The following is a 16,917-nucleotide window of genomic DNA, read 5'->3' as shown; positions in this document are numbered from 1 at the left end:
GAGTACAGGATCACATTCTAAGTGTAGATATTGAGATCAGTTTCACACAGTAATTATCCATTTTGATGAAAAAAGGCTAAAGTGGGTCCTTCTCACTACCTCTGTTCTTAATTAGTAAAATGACCCATATTTCGGTCACTCAAAGACCGACCATCATTAATAACCATTTTTGGTGCTAAATGTAGAGCTGGAAAAAAAAGAAAAAAGCAATGAGGACACTTAAAATCAGGCCATTTTCTTCTTTAATTATGTGCTCTATTAGTCCCTCCAATATAAGAATTTAAAATGAACTACTTATTAATAAATGTTTGCTGAGTGAATGACTTCATTTGAAATGGAATGATGATGTGAACTGACTCCCTTATGGTGGTCTTGACCTTTCAACCTTTAACTTATGGTGAGACTTGCTTTTTAGTGTTTAGTTCTACGCAGTCATTTGAATTAACAGAAGATTTTAGGGACTGCTGTGAACTGATAAAGGACTAGCTGTTTTTGTTGTCACTGATTTTAAGATTTTATTCTTTTACCAAAAAAAATTCATTGCATAAAAGTTAGAAAATAAATAATAATTATAAAAATGACAGTAAAAACCATTCATTCTGCTTCCTAAGTAAACTGTTGAGAGTGTTTTACCCACATTTATTGGTGCACTTTCATTCCTACTCCAAATGGGATTATTTTCTGTGTGCCAGGGTCTTCAAATATGGCTATGGCAAAAGTCTTAGACATTATGGATCTCTTTGCTACTGTCTTACATCACAGCCTCACAATCCTTCTGAACACAGTGTTCTGGTTGGGCACAGTTTGTCAAAGTTGTTACAGCCTGAATTTTGTGCCATATGAGCAGCATCTTATTTTAAAATCATTTTTTATATAATTTGAGAGATAAGTTGCATGTAGAAATATGACATCCAACAAAGACCTTGGTCCCATACCCTAGTTACTAGGGATATTACTCATCTTTGTCATTCATATAGCAAGTAACTTCTGCATGTATGTAGCAAACGTACAGTTGGCCCTTGGACAACACAGCAGTTAAGAACACCCCCCCCCCATGCAATAAAAAATCCACATAAAACTTTTAGCTCCTCCAAAACTTTACTGATAACCTCCTGTTGACCAGAAGCTTTGTCAATAACATAAGCAGCTGATTAATACATATTTTGTATGTTATGTGTTTTAGCTCCTGTATTCTTAAAGTGAGCTAGAGAAAAGATGTTAAGAAAATTATAAGGAGAAGAGGAAATAAGTTTACAGAGCTGTACTGTATTTATCCAAAAAGTACACCTATATATGGAACTTAGTGCAGATCAGACCCTTGTTGTTCAAGGGTCAGCTGTAAATCCATATTCAGATACTGGCAGCATTATCTTTCCAACAGAAGCTATTTAAGTCCTATGCAGACTCTGGCTAATACTTTTGTTAGTGAGGAAGCACGTTAACCCCCAAACATCAGATAAGACAGTCAATGCTAGTTTCTATAATTAAGAGTGTTGTGTTCATTTTAAAGTAACAGTTACAATAACTTCCATGTGTCCAGTGCTTTACTTTTTTTTATGTAAAGATAAGGTGAAGCATTTTGACATTATTCCAGTAATAGCCCCATTTCATCATTGGGCGACGGATTCAGAAAGGCTTTGCTTGTTGCTCTTCCTGATAAGTAAGTGAACACAGTGGTTGTCATGATTTCCATTTGTATCAAGCCGAAATTCTTTCTGCTGAGAAGACTGCCTGTAATGTAACTCCATCCTATTTATCTACCCCTGTCTCCTGCTTTATATATATATATATATATATATATATATATATATATATATATATATATATATATATATATATATAATTTATTACCTTGATATAGTGATTGCTTTTGCTTGGAATTATTGTTCTCCAAATCTATGGGCGACTCAACTCACCTGGTGCCACCTTAGAGAAGCCTTCCCCAGCTGTCTTGTTTAAAGTAGCCACTTACTCAGTCCCACTCTTCTTTCCCTATTTTACTTTCTTCCAAACTGACCCCAACCAGGAACAATCTTGAATTCATTGGTTTATTTATTGCCTGACTGCTCCCTGTTGAATGTAAGCTTCCTGATGACAGGTGCATTATCTGTCTTGTTCTGCTTTTTATCCCTCATGCCCAGAATAGCATCTGGCATGTTGTAAGATCTCAAATATTTAATGAATAAATAAACCATGCTCTGACATAATCAGGCTATGCCTTGCTATTCCCTTAACTTGCCTGAGTTTTTCCATTTTCATGCCTGCAATGTCATTGTTTTCTCGACTTAATATACCTTCTTTCCTCTTTCCTAAATTCTATAAATCACTTCTGTTCCAGCTGCAGCCCTTGGGTCCCATAGCATCAGCAGCACCTAGAAGCTTGTTAGAAATGCGAATTCTTGGGGCGCCTGGGTAGCTCAGTTGGTTGAATGTCTGCCTTCGGCTCAGGTGGTGATCCTGGGGTCCTGGGATCGAGCCCCACGTCAGACTCCTTGCTCAATGGGGAATCTGCTTCTCTCTCTCCCTCTGCTGCTCTCCTTGCTTGTGCTCTTGTCTCTCTGTCAAATAAATAAATAAAATATCAAAAAAAAAAAAAAAGAAATGCAAATTCCTGGACTCCACACCAGATAGACTGAGTCAGAATCTTTGGATGTGTGGCCAAAGAGTAGGTACATAAGTTCTTCAGACTATTCTCATATGTATGCTCAAGTTCGAAGACCACCGCTATAATCATTTAAATCCAGTTATGGCCAAGTTTTGCCTTCAAGAAATATTTCCAAAGTCTTTCCTAAAGACTTTGACATTCTCCAAGGGACAATTCCTTACCTAAATTAATAAAAACCTCAGAATCTTTTAACGCTAGTATGGTTTATGGCTGTTTGATGTGTTGTCATTGTTCCCTCAGCCAGCTTGTGATATCCCGCAGGATAGGACCATGGCCACAGTCAGGCTTCCTCTGTGGGTGTACACAGCAGGCAATCAGGAAATACTTGTTTGTTTTTTGTCATTTGTGGTAGAGTTATGGAACAAGAATGTTCATCTCCAGGTGCCTGCCTGCCCTGAACTTGATTCTTGCCCCAATGTAGAATTCACTACACATACTTGGTAGCATGGGGCTCTGGATTATCTATTGGAGTTTGATTCTGGAAATACTCAAGCACTATTGCTTCACAGCACCCAAGTGAGTAAGGCCTATGTGGGATGAGACTTCTTTAAAAAAAAAAAAAAATTATTTATATATTTGAGAGAGAGAACGGGTGAGCACGAGTTGGGGGGAGGGGCAGAGGAAAAGAATCTCAAGTAGACTCCCCATAAGCCCAGAGCCAGACTCAGCGCTCTATCTCACAACCCATGAGATCAAGACCTGAGCTGAAACCAAGAATTGGACACTAAACCGACTGAACCACCCAGGTGCCCCTGGGATGAGGCTTCTGCTGCATCCTCCTGTGTGGTAACCTCTAGTCATCATAGAGCTTCCATTGCATGTCAGGCACAAGTACTATAGCAAATGTCATCAATTTTTTCATTATTTCAGGCATATTTTTTATTCATCTTCTCTCTGCCTGCCTGAATATTGGTAGTATGTTATATTCCTCACTGGCCACAGGGAAAATGAGAAAACCGGTTGCTGTTTCTCACTATCTGTAGAAGACAAGCCACTATATCTTTCTTTTTATGGTGGATATACTCTAAACAACTTCTGTGGCAGCTTAAGAGATTATTTTTATGAAGATTAGAAACACTTAACTTCTGTGAGAAAAAGAATAAGAATTAAGAAAAAATAAAAACCACCTCTGTCATGCAGACCTGTTTTTCCCTCCACAAATTCTCTCTTTTCCATGAATCCCAAAGTTATTCATTTTCTTTATGAAGTTTCTTTAACTGCCTGGCAGAGACTTTAGTTTACTGGGTCAACTCAGCATTAATGCTCCTGCTATACAGGATAATTACGCTATTTTCATTCTCTATTATTTTGTATCAAAGTACAATCCTAGGATATAAGAGTTTCATGCATGGTTGTTTTTGGAACATGGAAAGTTTTGATATATTTAAATGAAGTAAAATGTGTGGTTATTCACTGAATACCTACTAGGTGTCCAGTGATAAGTGTTAGGCTTTCTTGTTTGGGCAAGTATGTGTGTACATGTAGGACAAATGTATTGGGTGGTGGGGGGAAAGCATGAGATGTGCTGTCTTTCTATGTAGGAGTATAGAATTTTGCTACAGAGGCAAGCACATCATAGTCAGACCTGGGTTCAAATTCTCCTTCCCTCAACAAGTGTATCATCTTGGATAACCTGTTTAATCTCTTGGGCTGTTGTGATTCAGTGAGCTAACAGTTGAAGTGCCTAGTATCCCTGGCGGGTGCTAAGTGCTCAATGTCTGTTGGTGTTTGTGCACAGGGATGTATGTGTTCTCTGCTCCTAGGAAATAAAACAGATACAAAACATCCCCCACACAGTAAAGGATAGCTTTATAACTAATCCAAAAGCAATATATTTCCTTTTAAAAAAGAAAAAAGGTTTTGCTTATTTATTTGACAGTGTAAGAGAGAGCACAGGCAGGTGTGGCAGAGGGAGAGGGAGAAGCAGGCTCCTTGTGGAGCGGGGAGCCAGACGTGGGGCTCCATCCTAGGACCCTGGGGTCATGACCTGAGCCAAAGGCAGGTGCTTAACCAGGCACTCCCAAAAGCTGTGTATTTCAAAAAACGTTTTTTCACAGCCTTTCCTACTCTTTATGTTCCTAGGCTTGCTGTTTAATTTTTGCCACTCTGTTGAAAATGAAATCATATATTCATGTTGTTTATAGTATTTTCTCAGTTGCCATTTAGCTTTATTATTTGGTTTAATGTCATATAATCTAAATGTAAAAATAACTTTTTAAAGTATGAAAGTAATATATACTTATCACAGGACATTTGAATGGGACTGTTTGTATTGTGGTACATTTTGAATCTGCAGTTTTTCTTTCTTTGGCGTATGTAATTATACAGCTTGAGATCGTACCACACACACAGTTTGTATTCTCACTTTTTCATTTAATAGTGTATCATGAGAATTTCCTCTGTCATTAAGTATTACATTAAAACCCGACTTTTAACAGCTGCTTAATAATCTAACATGTGGATGTGCAGAACTTCTGTGGTCATTGCTTGTTACGTGGTTTTTTTACTGTTCCAAGTGATGCTGGCACTAACATCTTCGCACCATATCTAGGTCTGTTTATAAGGTGAACATTGGATTATAGTGGTGAACTGTGAATGTCCAAAATGTACATGCTCAGTGTGCCTGCGGGGTGTTCACGGGGGAAGCGCTGTCTGCTGGTAGGCATGCCGTCCCAGAGCTGGCGTTCGGGTACAGCATGAATCTGACCGCTGAGAGCCTTTCTCCGAGAGTCTGAGAATCCTCACCTTTCTCTCTGTGTCTCACAGTCCTACTGCTACAGGTATCGCTGTGCTGCTCGCAGCCAGAACACACCAGACAGTTCTGCGTCCAATCTAGGATTCCGCTGCGCAGCTGACCGTCAGCCCACCACGGGCTAAGCCGAGATGAGCCTTCCCAAATCCAAGAAGTCGTGTCTAACCTGCCCTCAGCTTTCCTCAGAATGTTGAATGACCTTGACTGAAGAGTTCCCACTCTGAGGTGGGTTGCATGCCTGCCCAGTGGCCAAAGGAACCGCTTTGCGAGACCAAATCGCTGACCTGCGTCAGCACGTGTGCTTTATTGTGTGGCACATTTCGGGAGATGATCTCTGTGCTTTACTTTGGAGAGTCTTTGGAAGAAGAAGGGGGTGAAGGAGACCTTGAGCTAAACTTCAGAAGGCATGTGTTCTTCCCAGGCTCTGCCACCAGGGCTAGGCCTCAGGGTCCCGCGCTTGACCTTCCAGGGCCTCAGTGACCTCATTTATCCAGTGAGGGGATGCACAGCATGATCTCTGAGGCCTTCTCCAACTCACAAATTCTATGCGTATATCAGATTCTATTGTGATTTCATAGTAAGAGTTTATGACAGATTATTTTTTAGCTATTTTTTTCCATGTGTGAACCTTGGGTGGTACTAATCATGTAAAATAAGAGTTGTCGTAGGTATTATTTTGAAAAAAGGATGGGGTGGTGGTGATGAGTCTTTATATTCATACTGCACTTTGTGTTTTCAAGGAAATCAGTGTCTTTTACATTGTTATGATGAATCCCACGTGGGCTCCTGGTGGTGTGCTCAAGTTCAGCAATCTGAACGTGCAGGAATGTCTGTGGGGTGACTCGACTGTGCTTTATCTTTTAACATTAAGTGCCTTTGGTTCAGGGAGGGGTGGTTGTAAGCCCTATTTCACCCCTCTCCCCAAAGCCTTGGGTGAATGTGAAATGTGTACTCTACGAAGAAACCTGTTTAATTCTAGATGGAGAAAAGGAATGAGAACCTTGAATTAACTCTATTCAGGGTATCTGGTATTTTATAATAGGGAAGTAGGAAATCTTGTTGGTTGTGGAATATCAGATCCTCTGAATCATGCACTATGTCGAATAAACTGGTATCCACTAAAGCAGGCTTCGCTCTCCTTTTGTTTCCCTCCATTGTATTTTCTTTTAATGAAAGGTCTTTGTGACACGTAAATATTTTGTTGGCTATAAAGCTTTCGTGTCCATTAGCCATTTGATAACTTTGATGCGTGAGCAGTTTGTGGGAATTTTTATTCCAGAAAGCAAGGCTGCTTGGCCAGGAACCTCATTACAACCTTACTTCTTTGTGCTTGGGTGGAAGAGGCCAAGGCGAGGGCACGAGCTTGGCCGGCAGTCCTGTAAAACCCGGCAGCTGCTTCACGAGTCAGGAGAACACCTTGTTTTAGAGGGATGGCTTTCAGCCAGATGCCCCTGTCACCAGGATCCCGTCACGATTCCCCAGTCCTTGAAGACCCTTACGACATTTCTAGCATGTCATTTGAAAGAAATGGCTCATCTTTATGTTGGTTGTTCAAAAATTAAGTCAGGTCATATTCATGAGTGTTCAACCAGCACTTGGTTGCTACTTCCGTGCATAGCCGCCTGCTAACATGAACATATTTGTCTTGAAAAATAGTGGTGCTGCTGTGCTGTTCAGCTACTTTTTTGTTAATCTGTCACTTTGTGGATATGGAATGTTTCTCTATAAATTTCAACCAATTGATGGCAAAACAAACCAAAAAATTATTTGCTTAATTGAAAAAGCTAATGTAAAAAATAAGGTATTTTATTCTTAAAGTCACCACTAAAGTGCAGTTTTTGTTTTTACTTGTTACCTCCCACCTGCTTGTATTCTTTTTAACATGGTTATATTTTTAGTGTGTATATTTGGATTCTTCTCTTGTTAATGAATGTTCTATAGCATAAATATTTTGGGGTGTGTTTTAGCTTAGTCTTTACAATTGCATTTTTAGCAGCAACATAATATTGAAAAGCATTATAAAATGAATTCCTAACAAGCCTTTCATTTAAGAATTTCTAGGCTACGAACCAAACAAGTGCATCCAACTACAGACACCCATGACCACTACTTTATATTGTTGCATGCTGAGACGTGAATAGACAAGATGGCAGTAGAATAACTTCAGCTTTAATGCCATCTATGCATTCTGGAAAAACCTCACCTTCTGCAAAATTGCACGCAAAAAATAGAGGACATAAGAGAAAAATAGGGCTAGTGGCAGAGCATTCAAAACTTTAGGAACTTTGTAACTAGAGCATTACCAAAAATACTATCCTATGAAACCAGCAGAGCCCTTACTTCTCCAATGGCACTTGTAGCCAGCACTACAGCCAGTCAGCCCTTTGCAGCCTTACACACTTGGGGTTCCATCTTCATTCTCCAAGACAAGTCCTGGAAGACATTTGCTTTTAAGGGAGAACACTTCAAAAGTCAAAATCTGGGGGTGCCTGAGTGATTCAGTCCATTGAGCATCTGACTCTAGATTTTGCCTTAGGTCATGATCTCAGGGTCCTGGAATTGGGCTCCCTGCCAAGCAGGGAGTCTGTTGTCTCTCTCCCTCTCCCCCTCCTCCTGTGTGCTCTCTCTCTCTTAAATAAATAAATCTTTTTTAAAAAGTCAAAATATGATTGGGGTGTGCACTTCTTCATTTCTTGTTTTTTTTTTTTAAAGGAGTATGGGCAGTATCTTCATCCTGTCTTTTCAGAGATCCTAATTAATGTGGTGGAAGATGTGGCAATTCTTTTTTTTTTTTTTTTTTTTTTTATTTATGATAGTCACAGAGAGAGAGAGAGAGAGGCAGAGACACAGGCAGAGGGAGAAGCAGGCTCCATGCACCGGGAGCCTGACGTGGGATTCGATCCCGGGTCTCCAGAATCGCGCCCTGGGCCAAAGGCAGGCGCCAAACCGCTGCGCCACCCAGGGATCCCCGATGTGGCAATTCTTGAAGCCACCAAACAAACCACTGCTTGCACCTCATGAGATTTTTAATTTATTTTTTCTGAAGGTTTTATATATTGCTAAGGTATTCTCTTAAACTGCAAGAAAGTTTACCCCTGTTTATCACAAAGCACACTTCAAATTGCATATGTTCCAACATGACTTCCACATTCTACTGTCCTGCATTGTCTGTTTACTGATCACTTATTCTGCACTAAAGAAATACTTGTTGTAGCAGTACAGACTACTTGGTTGATGCGCCAGTACCACTATTAAAAATCTGGGTTTTGTTTGTCTGCTTTTAAGGAGCTCTTGCATTAGGTCTGTAATTATAACTCTTACTTCTTGCCCCATGGAAGGATGGAGAGAATTTGAGGTTTGCTCTTAAATTGGCTTTGGTCCTCCTCCTGCCTGGACAATCTTAATTGATTTTCAGGACTGTACCTGATGAGCTGAGTGGGAAACAAGACATATCGTCTTTTTTAAAGCCTTATAAACATGATAAGGGGCGCCTGAGTGGCTCAGTCAGCTAAGCATCCAACTCTTGATTTCAGCTCAGGTCATGATCTCTGGGTCATGAGATTGAGCTCCGCATCAGGCTCCTCACTCAGCAGAGTCTCCTTAAGAGCCTCTCTCTCTTCCTTTCCTCTGTCCCTCACCTCCCTCCACTCCTTGAACTCTCTCTAGCACTCTCTCTAAATAAATAAAATCTTAAAGCCTTGTAAACATGATTAGAAGAGGGTAGGGAATGGACAGTGATGGTGGTGGTGATCAAGTGTGACACTTCCTTTGTGGAAAATATCAAATTACATGGATGCCTCAGACTTTTTTTTTTTTTTTTAAAGATTTTATTTATCTATTAGTGCGAGAGAACACAAGCAGTGGAGACGGAGAAGCAGGCTGCCCATCAAGCAGGAAGCCTGATGCAGGGCTCTATCCCAGGACCCTGGGATTATGACCTGAGCCAAGGGCTGCTGCTTAACAGACTAAGCCACCCAGCCTGCCCCTGGATACCTCAGACTTTGTGTGGTTCAGCCTGCAGCTTAAAATGGAATACAGATCTCCATCCGTTTTTACATTTTTTTATTCCTTCCTCTCTTCTCCTTCCTGCTTTTTTTAAAAAATTTTTTTTCTTTCTTTCTTTTTTTTTTTTTTTTGACAAAGCCTCTTTGTTTTCACTATTGCACCAAAGAAATGGAAGGTGCCATTTATTTTAGTAAGCATTGCTTGGGGGTGTGGTGGAGTAGTGGCTCCACACTAGTGTATTGGTAAATTCTATATTCCCTAAATTTCCTTCACCAAGAATTCTGTTGTTGACATAAAATGAGGCAGCAGGCCTATGATCCATGAGTATCTCAGAGATCTAGTCCTCTTGCTAATCACTTTTTCAGAATAGATCATGTTTTCAAGTTACACATAGAATCATTTGTTTCATGTGGTAAAAGCCATAGTTGACAGTGAAAGGAATATTTTTAAAAACACATGGAAATATGTTTTCTGAGACTTCAGGAAGTTCATAAAAGAGACTGGGGTGGGATTTATTATTTACATGATATTTTGCAAGCATTTCTTCCTCCTAACGAATACTAACCCTACCATTGGAAATATTTCTCATAAGGGAGTTAACCTAAAGGTTGGCTCTTTGGAGGAAAACAGGAGGTACAGAGCAGGGCTGTCATGGGAACAGAGCCAGGCAAGATGCAGGCTGAATGTGAGTGATGCCCTTTATAAAGACATAGGAGTCCCGAGTGGCTCAGTTGTCCAGTTTCTGACGGCAGCTGGATACCTGCATTTTCATGTGAAGTCTTTTTTGAATTATGTTGCCAGCCAATTCAGATGAAAAAAAAAACACAAACAGCGAAGACCTAATAAATTATTAGGTTTTGACCCGGGAGTGGGGATGCCACTTTTCAATATGGATTATGAAAATTTGATTCATTTCATGGAACACAAAATCTCGTGTATTTCTTTTTTAAAAAATCATTTTATTTTTTTATTTTTTTAAAGATTTATTTATTTATTCATGATAGACATAGAGAGAGGCAGAGACACAGGAGGAGGGAGAAGCAGGCTCCATGCCGGGAGCCCGACGCAGGACTCGATCTCAGGACTCCAGGATTGCACCCTGGACCAAAGGCAGGCGCCAAACCGCTGAGCCACCCAGGGATCCCTTAAAAATCATTTTAAATTCAATTTGCCAAAATACAGTATTAACAGCGAGTGCTCATCTCATCACGGGCCCTCCTTAATGCCTGTCATCCAGGTACCCTACGTATTTCTATCTGAAAAATTCTGCTCCCGTGCCAGTTGGAAATGTCTAAGTGTGAGAAAGGGCAGTGGCGTGGGCCCAAGGACATGGTACCTAGGAATGCCTCATGAGACTCTGTCCTCCATCCCCACCCCTCCCGCCTGAAATCATGTGCCCCTGACGGTCTGTTCCCATTAGCTTAAGCACTTATTACTGAAGTTTGCAGATTCCTATCTGAGAATAGCAGAAATGTTTCTTTCTTGCCTTTGGTTTTCATTTCATTTATTGAAACTTAAGTCTGTATAATACAGACTACCCTAGAACAGACCTCATATTTATGGATTTGCTGGCATCGGTTGTGCTATTAGTGAAAGCTGGCCTTTGTTGTGTCAAATGCTTGAAACACCATGGAAATTATTAACTCCAAGAGACTCACGTGGAGCCTTGGCAGCGGTCCAGAACTTCTTCCTTCCTTTGACTCTGGTGTTTAGACCATAAGAGCGGGAGTTTAATTTTATGAGTAAGCAAATTCATTACAGATCATGTTCAAGTAGGCTATAAAGTGAGAAACACTCTTTTCTGCAACTTGTCCTATTTAGGATCAGAAAGTTGAGGGGATCAGTGCTAAGGGGTGGAATTTTTCAGCTCAGATTCTAATCTGCCCCTAATGTTAACTGACACCAAAGTCATCATTATGAGAAGCCTGGTTAGGCCTTTGGAATCAGTCACAGTTGTCAGGCAAGAAGGTGATCCCATTTCAGAATAATTGAAGGTCAGATAAGATTGCTCTCCTGCTCCCCAGTTTGGACCACGTTTGACAAATTCCTGTTTTCTTTGCTGAGGAAATGGAAGACTGATCAGAGCAACTCTTTTCCAACATGTCAGTTTGGCACCTCAACTGGGTAACGTTAAAAGCTCTGAATCAACGCTTGGGGAAAGTGAAACCAGCTAACAGACTATCAGGAAAAGAGATAAGCCGAGCCTTGTCAGGTGGCACTGATAAAAGGTTCACCTGCTAATGAGGAAGGGCCCTTTGTGGTTGCTTTTTTGAAGGCTACAACTTTTCTCTGCTCTAGACATTCTAAATAAAATTGTATTTATTACTTTTAAGTGACATGGAAGGATGTCCCTTTAATTTCTTCAATTACTGTCTTTAAAAGGCCAGTTTAGCATCATGTGAGGAGAACATTGGAATAAGATCGTCTGGGATCGTAACCATACCCCACTACATACTTAACTGTGTGACCTAAAGGCAAGCAATGTCCTCTCAGGTAAAATGGGAATAGTAAGAATACCTACCTCTTGGGATTGTGGAAAGATATGGAATGATGCAAAAATGAAATTTAGCACAAAGTATTTGAGTAAGTGTTTACTAGGTACTTGCTCCTATTATCAATATGATTATTAAAGGTGGAGGAGCAAGAAGGTACTGGCAGATGGTTCTGGTCCCCAGGGGTTACTGCCAATAGGAGCATGATGGGCCAGCAGTAAGAAAGAACAAAGAGACTGAATAAAAAAGCGTGAAACTGACCTCTGTCTCAAACATTGAAAAAAAAGGGGGGGGGCTCGCATGATTGATCCCCAAATTTCTGTTAATACTTGAATTTGGGGCAACCTGGGTGGCTCAGTGGTTTAGCCCTGCCTTCGGCCCAGGGCGTGATCCTGGAGCCCTGGGATCGAGTCCCACGTCCAGTTCCCTGCATGGAGCCTGCTTCTCCCTCTGCCTGTGTCTCTGCCTCTCTCTCTGTGTGTGTGTGTCTCTCATGAATAAATAAATAACATCTTTAAAAAAACTTGAATTTGAAAATACTCCAATATTACGTGGTCCATCTGTCCCATAAAGTTCTCATTAAAGAGGATCCAGTTATTGCTACATAAATTGTATAATCTTAAGCTTTTTCTCTTGAATCCACCACACAAAGAAACTGCTTGGTTTAATGCCGATGCAAATATCATTCTTGGGTATCATATGATACCATAATTAATTCTTAACAGTATTTAAAACGATGGGGCCTGTGGGTGGCTCAGTCAGTTAAGTGTCTGACTCTTGATTTCAGTTCGGATCGTGATCTCAGAGTGGTCAGATCGAGCCTGGCATCAGGCTCCCTGTCAGGTGGATCCTGCTTGGGATTCTCTCCCTCTCCCTCTGCCCCTACCCATCCCCACGCTTGCACACACATGTGCTCTCTTTTTCTTAAAAAAAAAATAATAAAAAAATAATAATAGTAATTAAAAAGGAAAACAGAAAAAGAAGGGCAGTCCGTTGGCCCACAACATGTTCCTCAGCCTATGAACATTTCTGTGGTGTTTTCAATGCTAGAGAAAACAATTTACATTTCAGTTTTAGATGATTATTCAAGAAATTCTGCTTAGTTGTTGAAATTCTTCTTTCTCATTTAATCCTTCTCTGAGGTTATTGGTCCAGGACCTAGATTCTCACTTCATAAATTATTAGACTTAAAAATCAATATGATGTACAAAAAATAGTTGAGGGTTTGGCACACAGCACTCACAGGCATTAGTGAAGTGGGCAAGTCTCCAAATGTGGCCTGCGGCCCCCAGAGATCTCTAGCTCCCTTCCAGGGGGTTGAGTCAAAACTATTCTCATAATACTATTAAGATGTTATTTGTCTTTTTATTCTCATGATTTCATGAGTGTATGGTGGGATTTTCCAGAGCCTACATAGAATATAAGCTTATATACTTTTATGTCTTAAAAATGTCCTAGTCTAGGGGATCCCTGGGTGGCTCAGTGGTTTAGTGCCTGCCTTTGGCCCAGGGTGTGATCCTGGAGTCCTGGGATTGAGTCCCGCGTTGGGTTCCCGGCATGGAGCCTGCTTCTCCCTCTGCCTGTGTCTCTGCCTCTCTCTCTCTCTCTCTCTGTGTCTATCATGAATAAATAAATAAAATCTTAAAAAAAAAGTCCTAGTCTTAATTTTTAATATGCTAAATGTCTTTAGATATAACCTACATTATGAAAGCTCCTCTTTGGGGTCTTCAATAATTTGTAGGTTTGTCAAAGGGTCCTAAGAGCAAAAAGTTTAGGAGCTGCTGGTCTAGGAGAAAAACAAGGTCTGATAGTGTGCAAGTTTGTTTTGAGAATAATGACCAGCCCTCTCCATCTCTTTTGAAAACAGTCAAGAATTGAGTTTAAATGACCACAAGAGGATCCCTGGGTGGCGCAGCGGTTTGGCGCCTGCCTTTGGCCCAGGGCGCAATCCTGGAGACCAGGGATCGAATCCCACGTCGGGCTCCCGGTGCATGGAGCCTGCTTCTCCCTCTGCCTGTGTCTCTGCCTCTCTCTATCTCTCTGTGACTATCATAAATAAATAAAAATTAAAAAAAAAAGAAACAAAGATTTTAAAAATAAATAAATAAATAAATGACCACAAGAGAAAGTGAAATTAACCTTTAAGGAGCGGGATCCCTGGGTGGCTCAGTAGTTAAGCATCTGCCTTCAACTCAGGGCTTGATCCTGGAATCCCGGGATTGAGTCCCACATCGGGCTCCCTGCATGGAGCCTGCTTCTCTCTCTGCTTGTTTCTCTGCTCCCCCTCTCTTTCTCTGTCTCCATGAATAAATAAATAAAATCTTAAAAAAAAAAAAAACTGTTAAGGAGCACTTCTGTTCATTTTAGAAGATCTATGAAATGCAGAGGTAATGTATGGACTCCCGTCCTTTGAAAGACAATTCAGTGTGTGAACTATCTCAAATAGTCTCATACTTGGAATCACTTTGATATAGGACTCCCCAAAAGGACCTCACAAGTTTAGGTGCACGTAGTGTAAAATCCCCTCCACCATTGCAGCCTCTACTCAGGGTGACATGGTAGTGGGACCCTGCATGTCACCCATATCTGCTCCCTCAGATGGCGGTTACATTGTAAAGCCAGTGAGAGAGATCAAAGTTTTACTTTCATGAAGCAGCTCACTTTCTCCTGGTGGATTTTGTCTTCATTTTGCCATAAATTGTGATTGTTTTGCTTCTTTACTTGGCTGGTTTGTCTTCCAGCCAACAATTTTAGTCACTCCTTAGTTGGGCACTGTGCTTGGTGCTTTCTGTACATGGTCTAATTTAACCTGCAGGCAATCTTGGGAGGGACCAGTTATTTTTGGTTAGTATTTCCAGTGTGCACTTAGGAAACGAGGACTCACAGTGTTTTGAAAGGTGCTGGGGCGACACAGCTGCTTGGGGCAGAACCAGGGCTATTAGCAGTTTTGAGACGCTCTCGCCATCGTACCATTAAATCCGTGGTTTTATTGTAAGTTTGGGTGGGGAGGGGAGGAGTGAGGAGGGGAGCTTCCTGGGGCAGGAGATAGCCTCAAGGAGAAGAAAGGCCAGGAGCAGGAAGGTGGAACGGATTCGTGGTTAAGAACACAGACTCTGGAGCCAGACTGTCTGGGTTTAAATTCTTGTCCTACCACTTGCTAGTATTGTGACTTTGGGCAAGTTACTGAACGTATTTGTCTTAGATTTTGAAAATTAAGTGGAAGTACTTCTAGAAAAGGTCGAATTCTAGGCAGGAAGGTCTAACGTAGTCAGAATAGGGTTATCTGCATGTAGACATTTGACCTGTTTTATGTCCATTCTGAACTTTGAAGGTTGATGCAGTAATATCCGAGGTTGAGGCTACACATTTTCAAAAGGCATGTTTTCATCACATCCTCCCCTCCCCAGTATGCTATTTCTTTTTATTAAATGATTATGTATCCGTAAAGAAGTGGATTTGGAGGTGGCGTGGGTGGGAGGAGGCCGGTGTATGGGAAACACCGATCCTCTGGAAATAACGATGAAAAGGTGCGTTATCAGCTCATTTGTACCACGTTCAAATCCATGAAAGGAATACAGCTGATAATGACCACTGAGATCATGTGTGAAGAATGAAAGGAACAGTGTCCCGCACCAGGCTTGTTGAATAGCACCGTGAAAAAGCAGGAGAAGCTTCCTTGATAAGATTAAATACCCTGGTCCTTGTGAGACTAGGCTTGAGTTTCTCACTCACTCTGCTGCTGGGCTGAAAACTGGATGCAGTTTCAGGGCACTTTCCAACTCAACATTTGCCTCTGTTCCAGAACATTTGTAAATACTCAGTTTTGTGGGGAGGGGAGAAAACCTCACTAATATGGGAACCACATTCACATTTGTAATTTTTTATTTATTAACAGAACCTTTTGCTCTGGGACATATTAGGCAAGCCAAGGGCTGAATCACATTGATTATTGCTTGTGGGCTGTTAGCTTTGGACAACTGCTTTAGGAGCCAGCCCTGTACCTCCATCTGTGGGAATGTTTTTATGGGAAGTGGCAATTTACACTGGTTTTATGTGTAATGTTCCCCCTCTAGTGGCCAGACGTTTTTTGGTTTTTGCTGTTTTTTGTACAAATGCTCTCTAGAGGTGGAGAACTTTTTGTTTAGGGGTACTCTGGATTTGGGAAGTCTAGGAAGAGGGGACCGAAAGGGGAGTGCAAATTTCTTTTCCATAGGAAAATATTATTCTTTTTTAAAATTTTTATTTATTTATTCATGAGAGACAGAGAGAGAGAGAGAGAGAGGCACAGACACAGGCAGAGGGAGAAGCAGGCTCCATTGCATGCAGGGAGCCCGACATGGGACTCGATCCCATGTCTCCAGGACTACACCCTGGACTGAAGGTGGCACTAAGCCACTGAGCCACCCGGGCTGCCCAGGAAAAAATTATTCTAAAGTATTTGTCCATTCTAGTCTCTAGCTTTTTATTTTTTTAATTAAAAACATTTTAAAAAGTAATCTCTATACCCAACATAGGGCTCGAATTTATAATCCTGAGGCTAAGAGTCACACATGTCACTGACTGAGCCATCCAGGTGCCCCAATCTCTAGCTTTTTAGAGGAGATGGAGATGATGAATGTCACCTGCAGAAGGGAGAAGAGGCTTTGGAACGATCTTTATTTTTTTACTCTGATTATTTTCTGAATTTCTACTACCTTTATTAACAATTATGTTATTAGTAACTATCCATAATTTTATTAGAAAATTCTTAACTATTATTTTTCAAATTGAAAGAATAGTAAAATGCATAGGGTAAACCTAGAAACTCTAAAAAATACATGAAGTATCCTTAGAAGCCCTTCATTTTGTAAGTTATGGTCTCCTAAATCCCGTGCCAGCAGGTCACTACTATCAACTAGTTACTATATCTTTCCAGGCTTTTTCTTTGCCTTTACAATCATATATTACACATGTATATATTTATATATATTGAACATGGACAATTCATATATGAATTATATATA

The 16,917-nt window shown here is 40.8% G+C and overlaps 1 protein-coding gene across 2 annotated transcripts in view; it reads left to right on the top strand.

Moving 5' to 3' along the window:
- Positions 1-16,917, top strand: part of SUMF1 (sulfatase modifying factor 1) — a 124,447-nt gene that overhangs the window by 84,045 nt on the left and 23,485 nt on the right. Inside the window, exon 9 of one of the 2 annotated variants that reach the window (XM_041764726.1) lies at positions 5,432-6,540. The exons of the other annotated variant lie outside the window; for it this stretch is intronic. Coding sequence (XP_041620660.1) covers positions 5,432-5,542 — 111 coding nt within the window. The 3' untranslated portion in view covers positions 5,543-6,540. Of the gene's footprint in view, positions 1-5,431; positions 6,541-16,917 lie in introns of those variants that run through there. 2 annotated transcript variants of the gene reach the window in all.

The sequence above is a fragment of the Vulpes lagopus genome, chromosome 7 (assembly GCF_018345385.1).
Source record: "Vulpes lagopus strain Blue_001 chromosome 7, ASM1834538v1, whole genome shotgun sequence".
Taxonomy (NCBI): domain Eukaryota; kingdom Metazoa; phylum Chordata; class Mammalia; order Carnivora; family Canidae; genus Vulpes; species Vulpes lagopus.
Note: the sequence above shows the minus strand (reverse complement) of the source record. Positions and strands in the feature narration are given on the sequence as shown.